This window comes from Branchiostoma belcheri, unplaced genomic scaffold (assembly GCF_001625305.1).
Source record: "Branchiostoma belcheri isolate BF01 breed outbred unplaced genomic scaffold, Haploidv18h27 scaffold30, whole genome shotgun sequence".
Lineage (NCBI taxonomy): Eukaryota > Metazoa > Chordata > Leptocardii > Amphioxiformes > Branchiostomatidae > Branchiostoma > Branchiostoma belcheri.
The window spans coordinates 331,642-352,286 of NW_017803910.1; the positions used below are offsets into that span (position 1 = coordinate 331,642).

Consider the following 20,645-nt stretch of genomic DNA (forward strand, 5'->3'; position numbering starts at 1 on the left):
ACGCGACACTGTGAAGCTTCTGAATTGAGAAAAAATAAATGCTGCAATCAAACAGCGACATGACACTTTATAGTATAAGTACATAATATTATGTTGGATAACCAATCTAATCATGGACTTTTCTAAAAATCGACATTTTACACTGAAGTTGGCACCTTGTCTGTAACCCTTTTGATTAAGTATTTCCCTTGCAAATATTTCAACCTTAATAAGTGTTGAATTTGTCATTATGATAGTGATGTACTTGCACGATGTGGTACATATATGATTGTCAATAAACTTTTAAGTGCAAAGGTCGACTCTTAGTGGTTTGCATACATTTGATTTTTCAAGATTCAAAATATATACATTTATGTAGATAATTTCCTTGACGAAGGTAATATCATTATTTGCATATGACACAGCTACTGGTACAGCTACCTCAGTAATTTATTTACCGTGTCAGTACGTGATAAGGAAGGTGATAAAAGCTGATAGTTCCATGCAATTTACATGCATGTTATCGGCATGTACAAGGAGAGCGCTCGAGAATACAAGTGTCTTAATGCAATGGCTGATGTTTAACGTTATTTCAATAATAAAAGTTACAATGCTGAAAGTGTGTCAGGGTCACATGAATCTTATGAGACCTAGGATCAATATTTCTTAGACTTAGACTTTTTATATGGCCAGTACATGGAGGAAGAGAAAAACGTTGTTTTTTAGTGGCGACCCTCCAGTCACAGTGAAGTCACCTCCATGTTCTTAGAGACAGAACCGTTTTCTGCACGTCCAAGTGTATCATGAGAGTATGCCTGATTCTCTTTGCTTCCGTTTGCCTCGTAGCTCTTGGCTCGTTTCGGCTTTTTCCTGGATAAATATGAGATATGCACAGCGTTATCAAGACATATTTTATATAAAAAGCCTATTAGTAAGGTAACAATGATACAGCAAATTGTGCTCTAAATTCAAATTCTAACGTTTCTTGCTCCCCCACTCCAATAAAATGAAACAAAAGACATTTTTATTCAAACGACACCTTGTCTGTATCAATTAGATGTACTCACTTTCCGAAGTTTTCCCCATCCTCCAGGGTGACCGGAAGCTCTGCACCGAGCGTCTCCGGTAGAAGCAGCGCTGCCAGGGCGGCCAGAAAGGACAGCGCTCCGAAGATGATATAGGGCAGAGGACCCCACACGCTCTTGGACAGCTCCACATACGGGGAGATGATCCCACCGAGACGGGCAAACATGGACGATGCTCCCACGCCAACATTCCTGTGAAAATTGTGAAAAATGTTGTGAGTGCTGCTTCCTTCAAAGAACAGCTGATGTTTTACAAATCATTTGCTTTTGAAAGAACATTTCTTATTGACTTGGCCATGGTTATATAATTAAAGCTATCACTGTCAGTTATGTATGCTTTATAGCTATAAGACATTGTGATCAATACATAGATTCTGGATTGATGTTGATGTGATTTTGGTTAAGCAATAACTAATATCCTTTGTTCCAGCAAACAATGATATCTGATTGTATCTTTTCACAATGTACTGTATAAAGAAAAGCCGCGAACCAGTGTTCATCAGCCTTCTATCGGTGACCATACCTGACCATAGTTGGGTACAGCTCCGCTGTCCACAGGTAGATGATGTTGAAGCCGGCAGTGACGCCGAACTTACCAATCATGGCCAGGGTGATGGACAGTGGATTCAGGTCTGAAACAACATATTGTAAAACAGTGTTAAATGCTATCGTTTAGACCTGGATAATGGAAATCATCTCACCATACAAGTCAGCCCACTCTTCTTACAACGAAAGGTACCTACATTTTGCTACAATTCTTGCAATTCAGTTATTATGGCATGTATCCTTTCTTGCTACGGCTCTTCGTCCAACTAAGCCATTAAAGCCAGTATACCCAAATGAGTATCCTTACACCAAGCCATTAGTACATTACTTACGTTCCGGTAGGTAGGGCGCCGTGAGGAATGGACATATTATACAGCCCACAGCTCCGATGATCATGTAACCGGCATGTGTCTTTGGTCTGCAAGAAAAAATTACAACCAGTTGAGCTGGTCATAGTCATGTACTCCTTCAGAATTGACCCATTAGAAGTTAAAGAAAAGATTTGCTCATTGCTCTTGTTTATTTTTATTTCTGAAATATTTCTACCTTCCAAACCAGTCAGCAATGTAGATAGACGAGATGTACGCTGGTATTTCCACCACACCGCCAATGAAGAAGTTGAGGTAGTCGTCTCCTCCCAGGTTGGAGGTGTTGAGGGACAGACCGTAATACACTAATGTGATCACCAACCTAAGAGAGACAACTGTCATTTTATAACCTTGTATTTAGTATGCTTACTCTACTCTAGTTTAGAGAAAAGTCTGAGTACTCAATGACTATTCATAAAAGCACATGTTCAGCAGGAAATCACCTAAATTGCATTGTTATCATCTTGTTTACCAACGACGTATGCCAAATTACACGATGCCTTATGAGCAAAATCCCTAGGTCAGTCACACACTTGTAACGGTTAAATGTTCAAATCGATGCGATTCAGTCCTTACCAGTTGAAAAAAATCAGTACAGATTTTTTGGCCATGTTGGGTGTCCGCACCAGGTCAATGATGGTGTGCGTTTTCTCATCTTTAGGCTGCATAAAAAAATGAATTAGTTTTCAGAAGTACATGTACGTACAAAGAAAATTATGGAAGTAAAGTTATATACAGATTATGAAAAAGATACATATAGATAGAAATAGACATATGTAGATATATAGATATAACTTTATATATACCTGCTTGTCCTCAACTTTCTTTGTTGTGAAGACCTCATCTGGCAATGTGACCCCATTGACCTTGGCTGCCCTCCGCATAATGGCGGCCACTTCCTCGTCACGACCTTTGGACAGCAGCCATCTTGGAGACTCGATGATCAAGCTGTAAACGAAGGAATAACGTGAACGATGCATTCGTTAGATACCAAAATACGCAACTTTTAACTATATTCAACACGATATTGACGCGGAAAAGCTGGAGCTAAAATATCCTAATTCATGGCTATCAATACAAATTTAGCTCTATAATTATCTATGATGTTCGCATTGATTTCCACTCACGGATAGGCGAAGAGGAAGACTGCGTTTGGCACACTGATGACAAGTTGTAAAGTCCTCCAGTCCCTGATGAAGTACGCTATGAGTGCCAGCAGCATGTAGCCAATGGCGAAGAAGATCTCGATGATAGTTCCAGCCCATGTTCTCATGCTGGGAGCCACCAGTTCTGTTCCTGGATTATAAAGATGGAATTGTTTTAAATTGTGTTAATTGTGAGAGTAATGATGACCACTATTGCAAACATGTAATAAAAGAAAATTTTATGTACGCGCCATAGAATCTATTGCATTGCTAGCTCTTAAACTCGTATACACTTTTCTCAATACATTATGCAGACTATGATAATGACTTTCATTAGGTGTATGTAAAAGACAATTGCAAATGACACAAAGACTATGTGCAAAGTCATACTGGCAATACCGAAGAGGAACTATGGGCATTTATTGTTATGGATAGGACATGCAGCTGTATTTAATAATAAAATTGATCTTGGCAGTCTGAGGATATGATAAGAGATACGAAATCAATCTCAAATCATTGTCCAAGGAATGTTTAGACAGAGCGACTTTCATACCTATGACAAAACCTGGCAGGAACACAGCTGACGTAGTGGCGCCGACAAGAGCTCGGAACACGACGAAGAATGTATAATTCGGGGAAAACGCCACAGCAACACCGAATCCCAACTGGAGGAACAGTCCGATGAAGAGGGTCTTCTTTCTGCCAATCCTACAAGTCAGTGTGCAAATAGGATGGAAGAAAAATGTCAAAAGGTCTTCACAGAACTTAGATATGAGCATTATTCTGCATCAATGGACTAATCACTAATGGTTATAACTATGATGAGAACTTACTGAAGATTACATCTCTAAGATCATTGTCTTCCCTGCAATATTAATGTAGCTCTTAGTGGCAACAAACTGGTTGTAGTGGGTAAGATGGTCGGGAAAGACGGAAGAGTTACAGGATAAAACTAAAAACAATATGTGTAGAAGTACTTCTACATTTATATTGTAGAAGTATAGTTGCTGAATTCTCAATAAGGCCATGTTGATTTCATTATATGGATGACATCCGCGCGCGCATGAATTTTCGGCCGTTTCCCAAAAAAAAGAAAGTTTTCAACCATACTGTAAATCGTACAAAACAGTTGCAAAATGAGCAAAAATATACCATAAGTTACAAAAAAATTAATAAAAACTATACCAATGTCGTAGAATGCCAAAATCAAACGAAAAAAGACGAAATTGTAAAGAAATGAACTTGAAGACTAGATTATTCGCCAAACCATATTCTGTGCCATTTGCTCAACCCTCATGACCACGTAGATTTCATAATGAAAAGAACTTTTTTTTTTGCACAACTTTTTTTTTATTCGCACGCGCGCATCAGTTTTGGGGCTCCCGGAGGATGTCATCCATATAATCAAATCAACATGGCCTAAGACGTATTTCTTGGTTGGAAAGCTTTACTGTGCTGTGTACTTTAAGATCGTGTAACTCAATACCAGATTTGAGATTTGAGACTTACAAGTCTTAAAATGTATAAGATTTTGGGTAAGTAAAATTTAGCATGGTGTGACGTACATGTCCGAAAGCTGCCCGAAGCCAACAGCTCCAATCAGCACCCCCACCATGTACATGGACTGGGCGAACTGGTTCAACTCACTGCTGTCACACACCAGGTCAAACTGGAAAGCAAAACAAACAACTTGTAAACATACACGTAATCGGCAAAGGATTATGGTGTCACGGTTGTGTTTGCTTATGATATAAACCTTTTTAAGTTCGTGCCAGAAAACTAATTGGCACATGGCACTGTAACTATATAACTTTGTAATCGATCTTCAAACAGACTCTCCCGGGTGACATAACTTCAAACACCGGTACCGGACAGACGTTTAAATTGTTTGCGTTTGCACCTTAGCTTCTCAAGGTGGCAGACAAAGGGGGAAGGGGCCAGCTCAGGTCAAACGTCTCAGCTAGCGCAAATGGCGCAGGCTTACTGGGACTCACAATACATGACAATCATCTCATTGTCGCCTACTATAACAGCCATGATCTTGTAAGAGGGCGTAAAAGCAAGGTTGCATATCTTTGTTAGTTATGTGAAGTTTCGCATGTTACCAGATGAAATAATTAAAATAAAGACTACACAAAATCTACCTCGCGCAACCCAGCGCTGTATTTCACGTCTCTAGCTTGACACTAAAAACTATTTGCTGTCAACGACCAAACAAGTATTAGAGTGGGCGGAACGTTAAACCGGTTCGCGCCAGTTTGGGTCAAAGCAACCTCGGCAGATAAAGCAGGTTCCATGGGGGCGGAGCTTATAAAAATGGGAAGCTTGTTAATTATTTCAAGAAGATAATTCTAAAACGACTTCCGGATTCTGAGCCGATTCAACCCTAATTACTACAATACCACCTTGCCACCTTATTTATAAAATCAATTGTTGAAATTACCACCTGATTTGCATAGCTGATATAACTTTCTTGGCAAAGGTAAAATGCAGGATGGCGAAAATTGCACAGATTCATTTGCCCCACATTGGGCTATATCGTGACGTACCTCTGTGAAGATGCTGCTGTGATACTGGCTCGTGTCGTACCAGTAACCATGGTTACAAGATGATCTGTTCGTACCATCGAAGTAGCCGAGGACTGTTGCATTCACGGCATCAAACGGACAGTCAACCGTTGCCAGGCTGTCGTTTGTAACGGCATATCTGCCACAGAGAATAACATGATTGATTAAGCATCGTCATAGTCCATCGTTGTGATAGATAGCCCAAATTTACGTCCAAGCTGATACATACGTTTTTGAAATTACTATTAAGCAGGACAGCTCTCAACTACGATAATAAACATACAATAACGCAAGCAGATATAAAATTCAAAAACTAAGGTGAAAGTTAAAATATGACACTACTACAGACCATTTGCTGTGTTAACTCGTTTAAAGTCATTTTAACTAAACCTTCTATCAAAGCTATTAGCATTGCTTCTATATTTACACTTCTTGCAGCTTATCAAAGCATAACGGGAGTTGAAAATATAGACATGTACTACAACTTGTCATGGCCGGCTTGCTCAGTAAACAGTACAAAGTGAGTGACGTGCACATTGAAATATTTAATCAATGATTAATCACACTACATGGGGCGCAACTTAAGGTCGCAGTACTAGTGGCGATGTTTTCCGGCCATGTTACATAACTTGATCATTACGTGTTCTGGGCTACTTGTAATGTAAAGTGGCAAAGCTTGTATTACTCTAACGCCTTACATGCCACTGTTCCTTGCGTGGCAAGTTTCCCGCCAATCTAGACGACATAAGTTTGATATATGTTGATGCGTACGAGTAGGACGTCGACGTTAAGCAACTTAAAGATATATTAATGATCATTAATGATTACATGCCAACGTGCCCCTGTGTTGTCCTTAAACAAGCGGAATCATCGTTCTGATGCAATCATGACATAGCTAAAAAGGAAAGCCAAATTGAAACGTCGTCGACAACAAATCCCCTTCCCTGAATTTTAGCCAAACATGAAATGGAAGAAAAGAGACAGCCTAACATTTGGGGTACATTTTGGGTTTATTAGGTCGAAAGTTCAATGGGCGTGTAACAAATATTTGCAGGCGTCTCCATATTTACAAAGCGGGGGGCCAAAAGTTTGACTATCTTATCAAGAACATGGAGAGGTACAGAGGGGAGGTCATGGAGAGGGGTTAGCGATTATGAAAAACATTATTCAATTACATATTACGGATATATTATACTTTTATGATTGGTTGTAAAATGTACATTACAGATATCTTTAATTTGTTTGTATGCTTCTCGACTTGTCGTAAAGACTCGTGGTTTAATTTTCTTTCCTTTGAAAATTTTGAACGCAAGTTGATTAGAACAGTGACAGAAAAGTTGGTGAGGAGTTGATCCCGCTTCTGAACAACAAACGGGCGACATATGATGCAACACTATCTTGAACCCGGATGTTGCATCCAGAACCGTGCTTTATCCAGAACCATGCTTAAGCACGGTTTTGGATAGTCCACGCGTATCCAGAACCGTGCTTGGGGCAAATCTGCGTTTCTAAAATCCAGAGCGTTCTCGTAATTCAGAACCGTGCCCGATCCTAACCGTAACCCAGTCTGGATTACCTAGTAGAACTAGATAGACACGGTTCTGAATACAGTACCGGATCATCCTGCTACTTTTGTCCTTAGGATGGGACGTTATTCAAAGGTTGCACATGTAATATGTTTACGTTAGGCTTAAAAACTTACAGGCCGTTACATATGAGTATGTCAGGGTATCACAGTTGTAATTTGTATCGTGGAGAAATGTACCTACCTGCTGCAGCCCGATACTTTCCATTCTTTGGTCTCTCTGTCTTGTTCCCATGGTATGGAATAGTTCAGCGCACAGCTGTAGTTCTCTGTCCCAGGCTCGGCGTGACGTATCTCAGGGACGTTACAATGGAACGCCACCTTGGCGTCCAAAAACGTCATAGCAAGCATGTGAAACGACACCGGCAGCGTCAGAACGCATGTTAGACAGTAGATGAGTTTTTGATACTTTCCAAACGCACCGAGATACTCAAGAGCGCCGTCGAAGTCGACCATTTTGAACCGGGTCTTGTAGACCACTTGTTCCTGATAAGCTAAGTTGTGACCAGGTGTCGCTTCCACAGAAGCTCGAACTTTGGACTGTTTGGCGCGTGATGTTTGCTTGTGAAACTACTAATAGGATCTGTACAGGGGGCTATTGGTCATCCTTCGTACATGTCTTTACTTAAGGGTGTGGTTCCTTACGTTCAGAGTATAAGACGTTACTGTTCCACTAAGAAGTCTCTTACCAAGATGCCTGGCACTTGGAAACATAGCAAACATTTAATGGCACAGTGTATGTCAAGTATACGAATGATAATAGACACAGCCCCTGGTCCCATTTAAGCGTTAAAATCAATCCTCTGATATTTTCTTGCAAAGTAGAGCGTACACGTGGCTTTTCCTGGCCAAAGACTTTCCAACTTTGGTCAACGATGGAATTTTGTCACAGATACGCTTCGTATACATGTACGTAGCTCTGACTATATGTAAAGAACACGGCACTGTATTCATGTCATGATGACTCGCCAACTTAAGTCGTATCCAACATAATATTGACACACAGGTAAAACACTGTGTTGCACAGCTAAAGCCCTGTCATACATTCAGGACACCCCTACGACGTTGCTGTCAACCATCAGAATATTAGTCTCTCCCAAAATGGATCTAATGCTCCAGTAGACTCGCCATACTCTCTGGAGTGGTTGCCAACAGTTAGATCCCAAATTATAGCAGTTCTATTAAACTATAAAAATAATTATTTCCGAAGACTGCATTTTCTTGACTGTTTTGTTTTTCACTCTTACATTTCTACTGCTATTTCGTACCTCTTCTTCTCTTTGTTAGAAATGGCATAAGAATAATCTAGCTAATGTCGTGTTGTCAATGTGTGTGTCAAGGATATGAAAGAAGCCTCAGAAGCCCACAAATTTGGAGTAAAGGAACACTCCAAAATGATTAAAAAACACCCTTAACGTTTTAATGGGATAACCTGTTAACAACACTGCCATCATAAGTTGTTATGTGTTACTCTGGGCTGTTGTTTGGACTGTTCCATGTAGTTGTCGATGTAGGTAAAGAAGGGTTGGTACTGACGAGCTCCGTACACGTGATGAGCGTGGTGTCGTGCTGCCCCTCCCATGACACCAAATGGAATGATCTTGTCATAGCTCCAAGGCAGGTCAAATCTGTGAACGCGTTACAATCTATTTATGTCACTTTTCGTGTTAGAACTTTTCATGCACAAGTCTTCATAAGACATTTTGTCAACAGCCATGGTGTAATAGCGGAGTAAGTTACGTCATACACTTGTATGAGTAATCGTTTTGTTCAAATTAATGGGATAGCAGAGGTGGGTGCTATCCCATTAATTCACCATATAGAGAAATTCTGAATCTCTCAGTCTAGTAAATTAATGGGATAGTACCCCTGCTATCTCATTGATTCACCATATAGAGAAATTGTAAATCTCTCTCTGGTAAATTAATGGGATAGCAAAGGTGCTATCCCATTAATTCACCATATAGACTGTTTAGAGTGTTGTAACTCTTGCTGGTATCATGGGATCGAATTTTCTACCTATAGCTATCCCATGTAAATGTAGTTAGCACGTTTTTTTAACGACAATATACTTTTCAGTACTAAATAAATGGGATAAATTAATCTCCAAGCAGATCTTTCGGTTGGGTGGCAAAAGACAGTATCCATTGGCCATCCTGTATCCATTGGCCGTCCTGTATCCATTGACCATCCTGTATCCATTAGCCAACCGAAGGTGGCTAAAGGACACTCCTCTGGGCAATGGATACTGTCTTGCCACCGAAAGATCTGCTTGGAGATTAGGGATAGATAACCAGAGCTTTACCCTGCGTGGTTTTCCACCAGCAGCCCTATGAAGACTATGATGAAGACGGTCCTGCTGAGTGGATGTGCGGACACCAGTCTGAGGGAGAAGTTGGCAGACAGGACCAGGGCCAGACGTTCTGCCACGGTCAGACGGTTGGTGACGCGGCCGTGCAGGCCTCCGGGGTGGTCGTGGTGGTGCGCGTGGATAGTCTTGTACAGAAAAGCGTTCCTGTTTTAAGAGCATTAGGCCTGATTATTTTGATTATATATTTTTGTTCGTTAAAAATACGTTTTCGACGAAACTGTAAATCGTACAAGCACCTGCTAAATGAGCAAATGCATGCCGTACATTGCAAAAAAAAAAAACAACTAGAAAGGCAACATTTGCAAAGCAAAAGCCTAATGTCTACCTTCGCAAATGGTATGATCTTTTAATTCCTATTCAAACAGATTCATATATTAGTATATGGGTGACATGAGTCTCAGTCCTTCTGCTATAAAATTGCAACACGATGTAACCCAATACTAGTTACCATGCTGACAGACGTCTTACCTTATGTGTTTGGAGAAGAGGAAATATTTCCCAATATTTATGTTTACTCTGCTAATAATGCTAAAATGATGCTAATGTAATAGAACGCCAAAATCAATTTTCACATCGCACTAGTTTTATAATTTAGGGGTTAATCGTTCGAGAAATGTATGACAGAGAGAGGGAGTTGATGTCACGTGCCCACCTGTGTACACTGTAATGTATGACGTAGAACATTGCGTCATAGATGATGAGTGCGGCCGCTACCTGCCATACCATCTGTCCCAGCGTGGGGGCGCTCTTGGGTAGTGCTCTCGTTCTCTGGATCCAGTCAAGACGTTTCATTTCTAGGACGTCTTCTTGTACTCCTGGGAACCTTGCAACAACAGGAAGTTCTTAGAAAGGGATATATATTGATGATAAAGTAAAAAGACTGTGTTACGGACGATCCCATAATATGGTCAATCATTACCGATGCAACGTGCACTTACAGATAATTTTTGGCGACGTCTCTGGGAGGAGCCTAATGGTACAGTATTGTGTGCAGTTCGCAAGAATTCTAGGAATGGTACAGGCATTTTGTCCACAGGAATGGAATGTCCACAGGCATTTCTCTGACCCACATCTATGCCTACATTCCTGGAAACCCTTTGGAAGACCTCTGTGCCCCGGATGGTCCTACTTTCTGTGACCCCGGGGCTCATTCACTATACACTCAGGGTAGGAGTGCACTGTATCTGTCTAGATTTAACAGGTACCAAGTCTTCATCAAAATCATGAAATGATGGCAGTACCATGCAAACAATAACACTAACAGCAACCACCGTCGCCATGGCAATGTGTTTTCATTGCCAGTCTTGTTTACCTTTTGACAATGACTGTGTCGAGCGCAGCTAACGGTAGCATGTACAGGGTTCCTTCGGTCATGAGTTCAGGAATGGAGGGGCGAGGCAGGACCAAACTCCGCTCCAGTCGGTACTGTGAGAAGTAGGAGACCTTCGCCATGGCCTCTGGCACCAGGGCGATGAGGGAGTAGCAGAAAACGACAAACCACGTCTCAAAGTACACCGTTTGGTACAAGGCATGGTGACTTAGGTAGATCCAGAGGCTGTCGATGTAATGCTGTATGTAAAACACTTAACATTAGAAGGGCAGTGCAACAGCGATCCATGCGACTTGCGTAAAAACTACATATTGCTGATATGAGAACATTCTTTACGCCTGGACGTCATTCGGATAGCCAACTCGTGGAAATTTTTTTCTGGTATTAAAGGTATGTTTTGTGCAGGGAGCTTTGAAAACATGGTGACATGCTAACCCTGGATAAATAAATAAAATGATAAATGGATGATAAACCAATTTCCTACTTAAACCAATAAGAAATTCTAGTCACTGTCTTTAAACTCTTGGCGTTCCTTGTGTACTAAGGTTAGCACTGCATTTTGGAGTTGAATATGTACGGTTAAGGGTTAATTTTGACAGATTGTTTGGTGTAATGTTTCGGCAAAAAGAATTTCAAAACGCCTACGGGCTGTCATACTTGCATGGCCACGAATGCAGAGCCGGCCTGGGGGTTGACAGAACGTAGTGAAGCGTGTTCAGTAAATCTGGTGTTTTGTTTGAAAGACCGGTCAAGCATTGCAATCTAAACTTCATCCTGGACAGGAGCCATTGTGTTCTTTAGAATAAATCTCACGAGAACGTGGAAGTAGAATTGTTATTCCAGAGTTTGTATCACATGTTTCCACCTACATGGTTTCTCTGATGGTCGTGTTTCAAGGCTCTATGTACTTAGTATATAAAGAGTTCGTTGGAACGCCACGCCCTCACTTATCCTACCAACGCCACTCAACGCGTTCCTTTGCTTCCTGCCTTCGTGATCAAGAAAACAACGTGGTTTTATCCATAGTGTCGGTGAAAATACAAATTTGTTCAGACTGTGTCATGTGTACGGTATCTCCAGCAAATATTTACGCCGAAGGGCGGTTATACCGACTTCACAGGTACAGAATATTTGCTAACCTTCATTCCAAGTTGAACAGACACCCTTTGACACAATGTACGAACATGTGCATGACCCTATCAATACATTACCCTGGCAGGGTTAGAAAAAGGCTCCAAACAGTCTAGCTCACCTGTATTGACGATTGACAGAAATAACAGACGATCACAGTCAGTACGCAGAGAACCCTGAGGACGAGGATCACCCCAGAACCCCGGGAACGACCGGCCCCGGATGTCGAAGCAGCCGCCATACTGACTTCACGTGAACTCCTTTGACCTACAAAAATGGGCGTGGGGAAATACTTCATACTACATTCAGTCAAGTTGACTGTCTGTGTCAGGGATATACAACACACTTAAGAGAGAACAGTACCGCTTATATATCAGTGACAAAATGCCCCCTTAATTTGTTTGGAGGGGTTAGAGGTCAAGCATGTAACGCTGAGATTATGTCTTTGTTGTATTCGTTAACCCGGAGGCGACTTTCATTCATCATCATTAAATCTGATAGATATCTTTGCTGTCACCAAGACCATTTTCATTCTATTTGACAGCATATTTGTCATATTGGGAACAGCATAACTTCATTTGATTAAGAATCAAGACCAAAGCATGTCCAGGACGAAGGATACAGAAACATTTGCTGCTGCAATGCCACGAAAAGCCACTAGGGTGCCCATAATCGACCCTGACCTTCGTTTCCAACACTTACCCATTTACCAAATTCATAACAATACACCCATAGCTTCTTACGTTATTGCACAATGTACTAATACACAGATACACAGAAAACAATGCGTATATACTAGTACTTCCGTAAAGTTTTAAAAAGTCAACGAACCTGCAAATAAAACGCACAACCACTGAAAAGTAACCCCTTTGACAATATGTATGGGTGTGGCTACTTCTGGCCGGTTCAATATGTGGTTGGGATTCCGGAAAATGGTTAGTCCCTTGAAGTTGTCGTGAGCTTAGCAGGAAATGTCAACTTGGACTCCGAGAAAACTATTAGTCACGATCCATGGATTATTATTTCCTCATCATGCTTCTTTACACAACTTCGGGTTCACAGCTCTAATTTTTAATGCAGCGTTTACTCGTGTTACCAAGCGCCGGGCCATTGGAGAGTACTTGAAATAAAGTGAGGGGTCAAACCTTCGGTAAACAGCGCACGGCTTCAAATGAAAACGGTTTTGTCTACAGCAAGGGACTAGAAATTAATCTGAAACGACGGTAGCTGCGGTACACGCTACATGTACTGTAGAGTTTAACTGACGTCTATCAGAGCAAAATACAGACTCCTAGCCTATTCTCCTGAATTGTTCTATCAGATTGTACACAAACGTACAGATATAAAAAAAGAAAATACATTCAGAGTTCAGAGGTTTTGGGTCCCCTGTGTTGTCAACGTGTCCCAACACGTAAGCATTACACCGTGTCAGCTAATTAATATAACAAAAAAGTTCAGAATACTAGCTACTAGGGGGCAAAAATTTTTGTCCAAAGTCCAAGGAAGTTATAACCTCCTTGCTATATGTATTAAAGTATAATCATTTCCTTGATAGAAAATGCACAATAAAGGACTTCATTCATTAAGACCCGGTACCACATATCAAATTCCATGACAATCCAAACATAGCTTATTGAATTGTAGTAAATTATGATGGTAAACCACATACATATACTCATCCAAACATACGCACGCTGCCAAAGACATAACCTTACGGAAGAAAGTAACAAGTACGGAATACTAGTTACTACTCACCACAAAACTGTCCGCCCGTTTCAGGAGGAAACACGGTAGAAATCCCCTCGCTCGCCGGTGGCGTCATTGACCTGTGCCGGTACACAGCTCAAATAACGCTAACCCGTGCGCCGACCAACAGTACAAAAGGGTTCACTAATGGGTCTTTAAAACAAGAAATACTTTAAACCCTCTCACAACCGGTACTTGACTCCGACTGGGCGCCATTCAAACCGTACCGGGCGTTTGTATGTTAGCCATCCCGATGTGCGGAATTTCAACCACGTTGTTGACGTTTTTCTCCAGATTCATGCTTTTTGCGACTTCGGGATTGGTAAAAAATGTGAGGACAACATTTGCACATTTCTTTGCTTTTCTATTCTGTGCCACTACCAGACAATGTGTGCTAGTGATTTGGCGGGAACACTGTAACGAATGTTGACAATACAATTGTTGTACATGAATTGTATAATAGTCCCCACCCTAAAAAATTAGGACTATAAAATATGGTAACAATGTAACTTTATTGCAATCATCATTACAAAAGAATATGACTAAAATCTATTTTCACTTTTAACTTTAATCTTTATTCTTTATCTCAAACTTTTATGCTTAGAAGAACAATTAAAATATGAAATGAATCAAACATAGTTGAATGCATATTTGTAATATTTATAGACCGTTCATATTTTGTCATTCAAATTTGTTAACTACTAGCTGCCAGTCATAGTTTGGGGCATTTTGTGTGGTTCAGGTAATGAAATACGCAACACCAAAATAAAAATTTTCTAAATGCCTTAAATGAAGCACAGACTTTTTTGATAGTCTAAGAAAGCTCCAATTAAATGATTTGCAAACATAGAATGAGTATGGCACTAATAATAATAAGGGTATTTAGAATTCCCTGATTTTCAAGTACTAAATTGTAATCTTTTAGATACAATCTATGTATCTTTGGAGTAGAGAATAGTCTTCACTAGTGTTATATTTTGTTCAGATAAAGATACAGGTACACCAAATGCTTAGGTATGGACCTAAGCATTTAGGTCCAGACCTAAGCATAAAGGCATAGGAAGATAACTTCACAGGTATAGGTAACTGTTCAAATTTTACTGTCAGGCATACACATGTAGATCTCTAGATGTGTTGTTTTTGTTCGGTGTGTAAGAATAACAACTAGGGTTATGTGTTGCTGCTAACAAAGGATTCATCTTCTTCAAAACTATCCTCCATTGGAAATTCAAACGAGACTTCTGAATCATAGGCACAGACTTCCTCCTCCGAGAGGTGACTGTCACCCTCTACAAACTTGGCAAACCTGAAAAACAAGCAAACAAGAAAATATTTCTGACCTTTTCCACCTATGAAGCATATAAATAAAAAATCAAGTAAGAGACCATGCATAGCTATTTGGCCACCAAAAAGTGGCCACATTGGTCCTTATGTAGAGGTCACTTTGGTCGGTGTAATGTAACCAGCTGCCGCCGTGCTGTGTGCCTGCAAAACTTGTGTGTTACGCCAAAGGCAGTTATACTGGCTATACTGTAACAGATACAGATACACTTGTACAGGTTTAAAATGTACCATGTAACATGCAAAAGTGTTAAGCCCCTGTCACAAATAGCTAGCCAATCTCCCGACCTTCTCCAGACCATAGTTGGGGTAAGCCGTGGCATCTTTGGTTGGGAGTTGGTTGGCTAGGTGTTCTACTCGTCCTCAAAAGTAGTCTCAGCCAGATGATAAAGACTCTTGAAAATTCAAAGTTGGGAATGTCATAGATCTGCTTGGATGGACGACAGAGGAGCAAAATGGAGCTATAATAGGTTAGCTTCCAGGCTACTATCAACTCCGCACTGGGCTTGGTTGTGAGCAAAGTTGGGGGAAGCTACTGGCTGAATCCGTACCTTACAGGAGAGCATTTCTCCAGTCTGCTGACAGTTTTCCAGGTGTTACAGTCAGGACTGTTACAGTACTGTCTCAGCTGTTCCAGCGCCCGCCGTGTTTCCTCCTTCGCTTGCTGTTCGTATTCTTCTTGGGTCAGACGGCGAATCTTCTGTGGGAACCAGGTCCTCCTGATGGGATGGAAAATTTTTCAAAAAGTCTGTTTAATCAAATATCAGGATAACTTGTGATGTGATTATTGTCAGTCAGCTACAATTCAAACAAAAATTTTTTATGGTTAATTTCTTAACAGCAATATGTATTTATTTGTTACTTTCTATATATTGTACGTACCTCAAAAGTTGCCCTTCATAGAAGCATAGGTTTGGGCCCCCTTGCAGCTTTTACGGAACTGCAGGGGCCAGGTTTGTTTGAGACTTTGAGAAGTTACAACTCTATTGAGTCTTGATATGTCTTACATTTCAGACTTGATTTCTTGGTGGTCATTAATTGAGAGATTCTTGTAGGTCTCAAAATAGCTGATCATTAACAGGTTAGAACTGACATGAAAATGCAACTACTTATACTACAACATTCACACCAGCCACTTACCAATAGAACCTCAGTCCCTGTACAAGTCTTTCTGGTATATTTGCCCAGAGTACAGCCAGTAGAATGATGGTGAGTGAAGCTGCAGGGAGCTGTGTTCCGTTGTACACAAATGTCAGACCTATCAGCTGTATCCCCCACTTGATCAAGTCTAAACTCCTCTCATTGGTCACTGGTCCGTACCTATAGAATGACATATTCGTATTACTTGTGCAGTCGAACCTGACCAAGCAATCATCTCTTCAAGCTGCCCACCTGGTCATAACAACAAGGCACTAGCATTAAGCAACCTACCCAAGAAGGCCACCTGCCAGAATTCAGTAAGTGTCATAATGCCAATTCATGTATATTATTATTATGTATATTATATCATACAGTTCCAATATATTAAAACTAGAAAAGTAACATTTGCAAAGCAAATGCATGATGTTTGCCTTCGCATATGGCCTGCTCTGTTAATTCTTACTCAAAGACATTCACATATTTGGTGACAGGAGTCTAAATCCCTCCTACTATAAAACTGCAACATTATGTAACCCAACACCAGTTGCCATGGTGAGCAGGCTTTTAGCTAGGGGGTGTCCAGGGTGTCTTTTGGACGCCCTGTACTGAAAATAATAAGAAATTGGACGCCCTACTTTTTTGTAGGACACCCTAAAGACGCCCTATTTTTTCCACTCCCAACCCTTGCCATGCACACATGCCTCCATTTAGCCTTACTATAAATACAAAAATGATGGTTTACTGAAGGAAAAAAACTCAAATTTACACCTGAAAATGCAGAAAGTAGTGTTTGAGAGCATTGTAAATTTCAAAAAAGCCCCCCTAAAATCTTGCACTCAGCATGTCTTCACTGTGCATAGCATACAATAAAAAAAATGGACGCCCACCAAAAAAATCCTAGCTAAAAGCCTGATGGTGAGAGACAGTCTGGTTCAGTCAAGTCAGAGGTGACTGTTTGGAGAAGAAGAAGAAAAAGGAAACGTAGCAAAAATAGTATATTTTCCTTCGGTAAACATAAAAAACCAAAACACTTCCTGGAAGTCTTAAATCTCTGACTTCTTCAGATTTCATCAGATTAGTGGATGATTGAATATCAAAGTTTTGACTATCTTGACTATCAGGTGGCTGTGAATAAAGAATTTTGCTATTCTTGGACCTCCTGTTTTACCTGTAACAGACAGCAAAGCTGACGATACCAGCCACAGTGAGGTACCCCAGGATATACTGTAGATACTCCTGTAGGAGGGACTGTAGGTTCAGGTACATGTGCTGTATTAGGTACAGGGCTGTGGACCATCCTGCCGCTAGAAGTACAAACGCCCCGCTTTTCTGCCAGAGAAAGGAACAATGTGTTTGTGCAAAATGTCATTTGGTTAGAAATGGTTCCAATGTAAACCTTTTGCGATGAACCAAATAACCAAATCCTTTTTCATCTTAAATAATATTTCATTATAATCTTTCAGTACTGTAGTATTGTGTATACTTACCTTGGGCACTAACTTACTGAGCATGTAGACCAGAATCAGGAGAGAGGCCAACACACCAACAGTAATGCCTGATGAGTAGTAAAACAGCACATTCCTGGAACATAGAAGATCCTCTCATTTGACTGAAAGCTCAGTTGTGTTGGTAGAATCAATAGTTATAGAGTTTAAGCTTTGTTTCAACACCATAAACTCACCATAAATTTTACGTCAATCTCGTCAACCTTTGTCAGATGAATGATGCACACTGTCTTCCTGCCACTTTTGATGCGCTCCTGACGTCATCACGTTTCTAACTTCCAGAGAGTCAGCGAGTTTCTTTCTTGTGTTGGAACAAAGATATCTAAAGATATCTCGCTTGGCAAATACATGTACATGTACCTAATGAACGATGACGTAAAACCCCCTACAACTGAAGTGGACCAGTCTTACCTGCTGAGTGTGGCAGCATGACTGAAGACGACCAGTCCAAACACAAGGCATGCTGGGAACCAGACATTGATCACTAAACAGAAAAATGAAAGGACATTTTTAAAGGAAAACGGTGAGATTTCCAAATGATGTCGTTCACATGATGTTTGAGAATATTCTGTATGTCTGTTAGTTAGACATGCCAATGTTGTACTGCAACATGGTTGCAGTGGGATTCAAATTATAGATAATTAATCTTTATGACACAAGCAAGAAGCCTCAAAATTGTCTATTACTGTAAATAAGAATGCAGAAACCTTTGTGCCAATTTTATTTTCGTAGTGGTTCATAATGACCTCTTAGTCTTATAACACCATAATATGTGTGATGTATTTGTGCTGTACATGTACTACAAAAACGCTTCAACCATGAACTTAGAACACCACAAAAAAACTCCTTTTCCCTCCCCAAAATATAGCCATTGCAAACCTATTTTAGCTCCCAAGTCCTACATCCTATTTGCGGAGTGGATGTAAGGCTCCGAGCTAAAATTTTAGTCAAAAAAGGTTTGGTAACCAGGCTAAAATGCCTTTACAGCACCACAGTACTGTGTTGCAGAGATTGCATTGTATACTATACGTAACCTTTGAATAAGTTATTTGTTGGAACTTGGAAGAAATTTTTACCTTTCTTGTCCAGCCCTATGTGCGTTGTTGAGGTATACTCCACTCCGATACACGACTTCTCAAAGGGCGGAAGAGAGACTTTGTCAGGAGAGATCATCAGCCAATAGAGAATCAGGCTCTGTTGGTTCTGCTTCTCGCACACCTCAGACTTGTTGTGACCGACGTAAAGGGTTGGAGCGCCATCTAGGGACTTCACTCTGACCTGCAGAAAAAATTTGTGGACTAATATATAGTATATAGTATCTATTTCACTACCACTATTCTACAGTAGGTTAGTACATATGTATCCATAAAAAAGCCTCAATTTCTCTCCAACTAAAGACATAATTTATTTTTTTATTACAGTCCTGGTTACTTACCGTCACACTGCTCCACAGTAAAAAGGGACTTGCTGCCTCCCCTTTGTAACAGAAAACCTGGAAGTTCCCTTCGAATTCGTCTGTGTGGAGGGTATAACTGGGTGTGTTTTTGCTAAGCTCTGAAATAGAAGGAAATACAATAATCAAGCTTTAATTTTTATGGAACGTTACAACCTGAAGGAAAAGTCGCAGAAGGAAAACATATCGTTTTTGCTGTTTCTTCTTCTTCTCAAAACAAATAAAGTCAATGACCTGGACCAGACATCTGTCACCATGGTAACTGGGGTTGTAGCAGACAGACTGTGGTGTTGGCTTACATGATTATGTACATGTGTAGTGCTCAGCACAGAGTTAGAGTGGCTGCTCACCATGTATTATAGATGGATGTGTTTGAGTAGAGCAGTAGTTTGTTAGACTAGACGGAAAGGTAAGCATTATGCATTTGCTTTGCAAATGTTACCTTTCTAGTCTATTTTCTTAATTTTGAATTTAGCTTTTCTAGTCCTTTATGAGCATGAGCAAGGAGGTTACTAGTAACTTATACCCCTTATTTGAGTAATTGACCTCCTTGTTGTGACTGTGAGTACCTAGCAGACACTAAAAATGTACAGTAAAGAAAAACAATTAACCGTTTAATATTTGTAATGCTAGAACGAATTAAACTTAATCAGTCAATAATTCACAAGGACAATATTTTGTCCTCAATTTATGAAAAACAAATAACTTATAAATGACAACCTACCTTTTATACGACCATCTCCGGGACCACATACTGACGCTACCATTGCCACTGATGCCAGAAACAAATACAACACGAGCCAGAGTACTGACATTGCTGATTCTATCCAAAAATTATATAACTGTATGTTCCTTGTTTCAGGGTAGCGTGGGGAGGGGGGCGGTAGGAAGCGGAGTTTTTTTCGCCGTTGTTGACTTGCGAGCCTGCTAGAGCTCGGTATTTGTAAATTCTGATAGTTCAAGCAACCACAAATGCAAATACTGTAAAAGTAGGATAGCGTCTTGATGTAGCGGGGCTAGAAGCTAAAATTTGTAATTTTGGCGCCAAAACTACAGCCTACCGAGCCGACCTGTGAATGGAAAGGTGAAAGGTGAATGGAGCAGTCCATTGATTTCAAGGGGTGACGAGGATACATTTTTTCTCCTCATGTCACAAATTTGTTTAGTGTTCACATTTCACATTATAACAATGATTTATAAATTATGGCGACTTATATTCAACTTATAACGTTTCAAGCACCTTGTAACGTTAACGTTAACGTTCGTAAAATTGAACCAAAGAGGTCATAATTTGCAATTTAAGGTTGCAAGAAGGAGGCTATCAATTAGCAAGGGAGCAGGGAACTTGTTGAT

General features: G+C 40.4%; 3 protein-coding genes across 4 annotated transcripts; all 3 read right to left on the bottom strand.

Annotated features, from left to right (window-relative positions):
* Positions 1-76: 76 nt before the first annotated feature.
* Positions 77-7,807, bottom strand: LOC109474246 (organic cation transporter protein-like). Of its 2 annotated transcripts, none has more exons than XM_019774514.1 (11): positions 5,673-6,255; positions 4,689-4,792; positions 3,677-3,831; positions 3,106-3,274; positions 2,785-2,926; positions 2,555-2,640; positions 2,157-2,300; positions 1,943-2,028; positions 1,588-1,696; positions 1,047-1,256; positions 77-849 (listed from the first exon to the last, which is right to left on the bottom strand). In XM_019774514.1, exons 2-11 carry the CDS (start codon positions 4,742-4,744, stop codon positions 720-722), a joined length of 1,287 nt encoding a protein of 428 aa, XP_019630073.1. In that variant the 5' UTR covers positions 4,745-4,792; positions 5,673-6,255; the 3' UTR covers positions 77-719. The 2 variants fall into 2 exon arrangements, with proteins under 2 accessions (XP_019630073.1, XP_019630074.1); XM_019774515.1 differs by lacking the exon at positions 77-849 and adding an exon at positions 7,532-7,807 and having other exon boundaries at positions 1,043-1,256; positions 5,673-5,796.
* Positions 7,808-8,389: 582 nt separating this feature from the next.
* LOC109474254 (cholesterol 25-hydroxylase-like protein) lies at positions 8,390-14,324 on the bottom strand. The gene is made up of 6 exons (XM_019774526.1): positions 13,863-14,324; positions 12,229-12,374; positions 10,959-11,215; positions 10,299-10,469; positions 9,581-9,790; positions 8,390-8,903 (listed from the first exon to the last, which is right to left on the bottom strand). The coding sequence occupies exons 1-6, from the start codon at positions 13,927-13,929 to the stop codon at positions 8,726-8,728; spliced, it is 1,029 nt and encodes a 342-aa protein (XP_019630085.1). The 5' UTR covers positions 13,930-14,324; the 3' UTR covers positions 8,390-8,725.
* Positions 14,325-14,690: 366 nt separating this feature from the next.
* Positions 14,691-20,396, bottom strand: LOC109474249 (nuclear envelope integral membrane protein 1-like). Its single transcript, XM_019774518.1, has 9 exons — positions 20,017-20,396; positions 19,275-19,393; positions 18,916-19,117; positions 18,251-18,323; positions 17,822-17,915; positions 17,503-17,663; positions 16,335-16,514; positions 15,746-15,913; positions 14,691-15,159 (listed from the first exon to the last, which is right to left on the bottom strand). Exons 1-9 carry the CDS (start codon positions 20,105-20,107, stop codon positions 15,024-15,026), a joined length of 1,224 nt encoding a protein of 407 aa, XP_019630077.1. The 5' UTR covers positions 20,108-20,396; the 3' UTR covers positions 14,691-15,023.
* Positions 20,397-20,645: the final 249 nt, after the last annotated feature.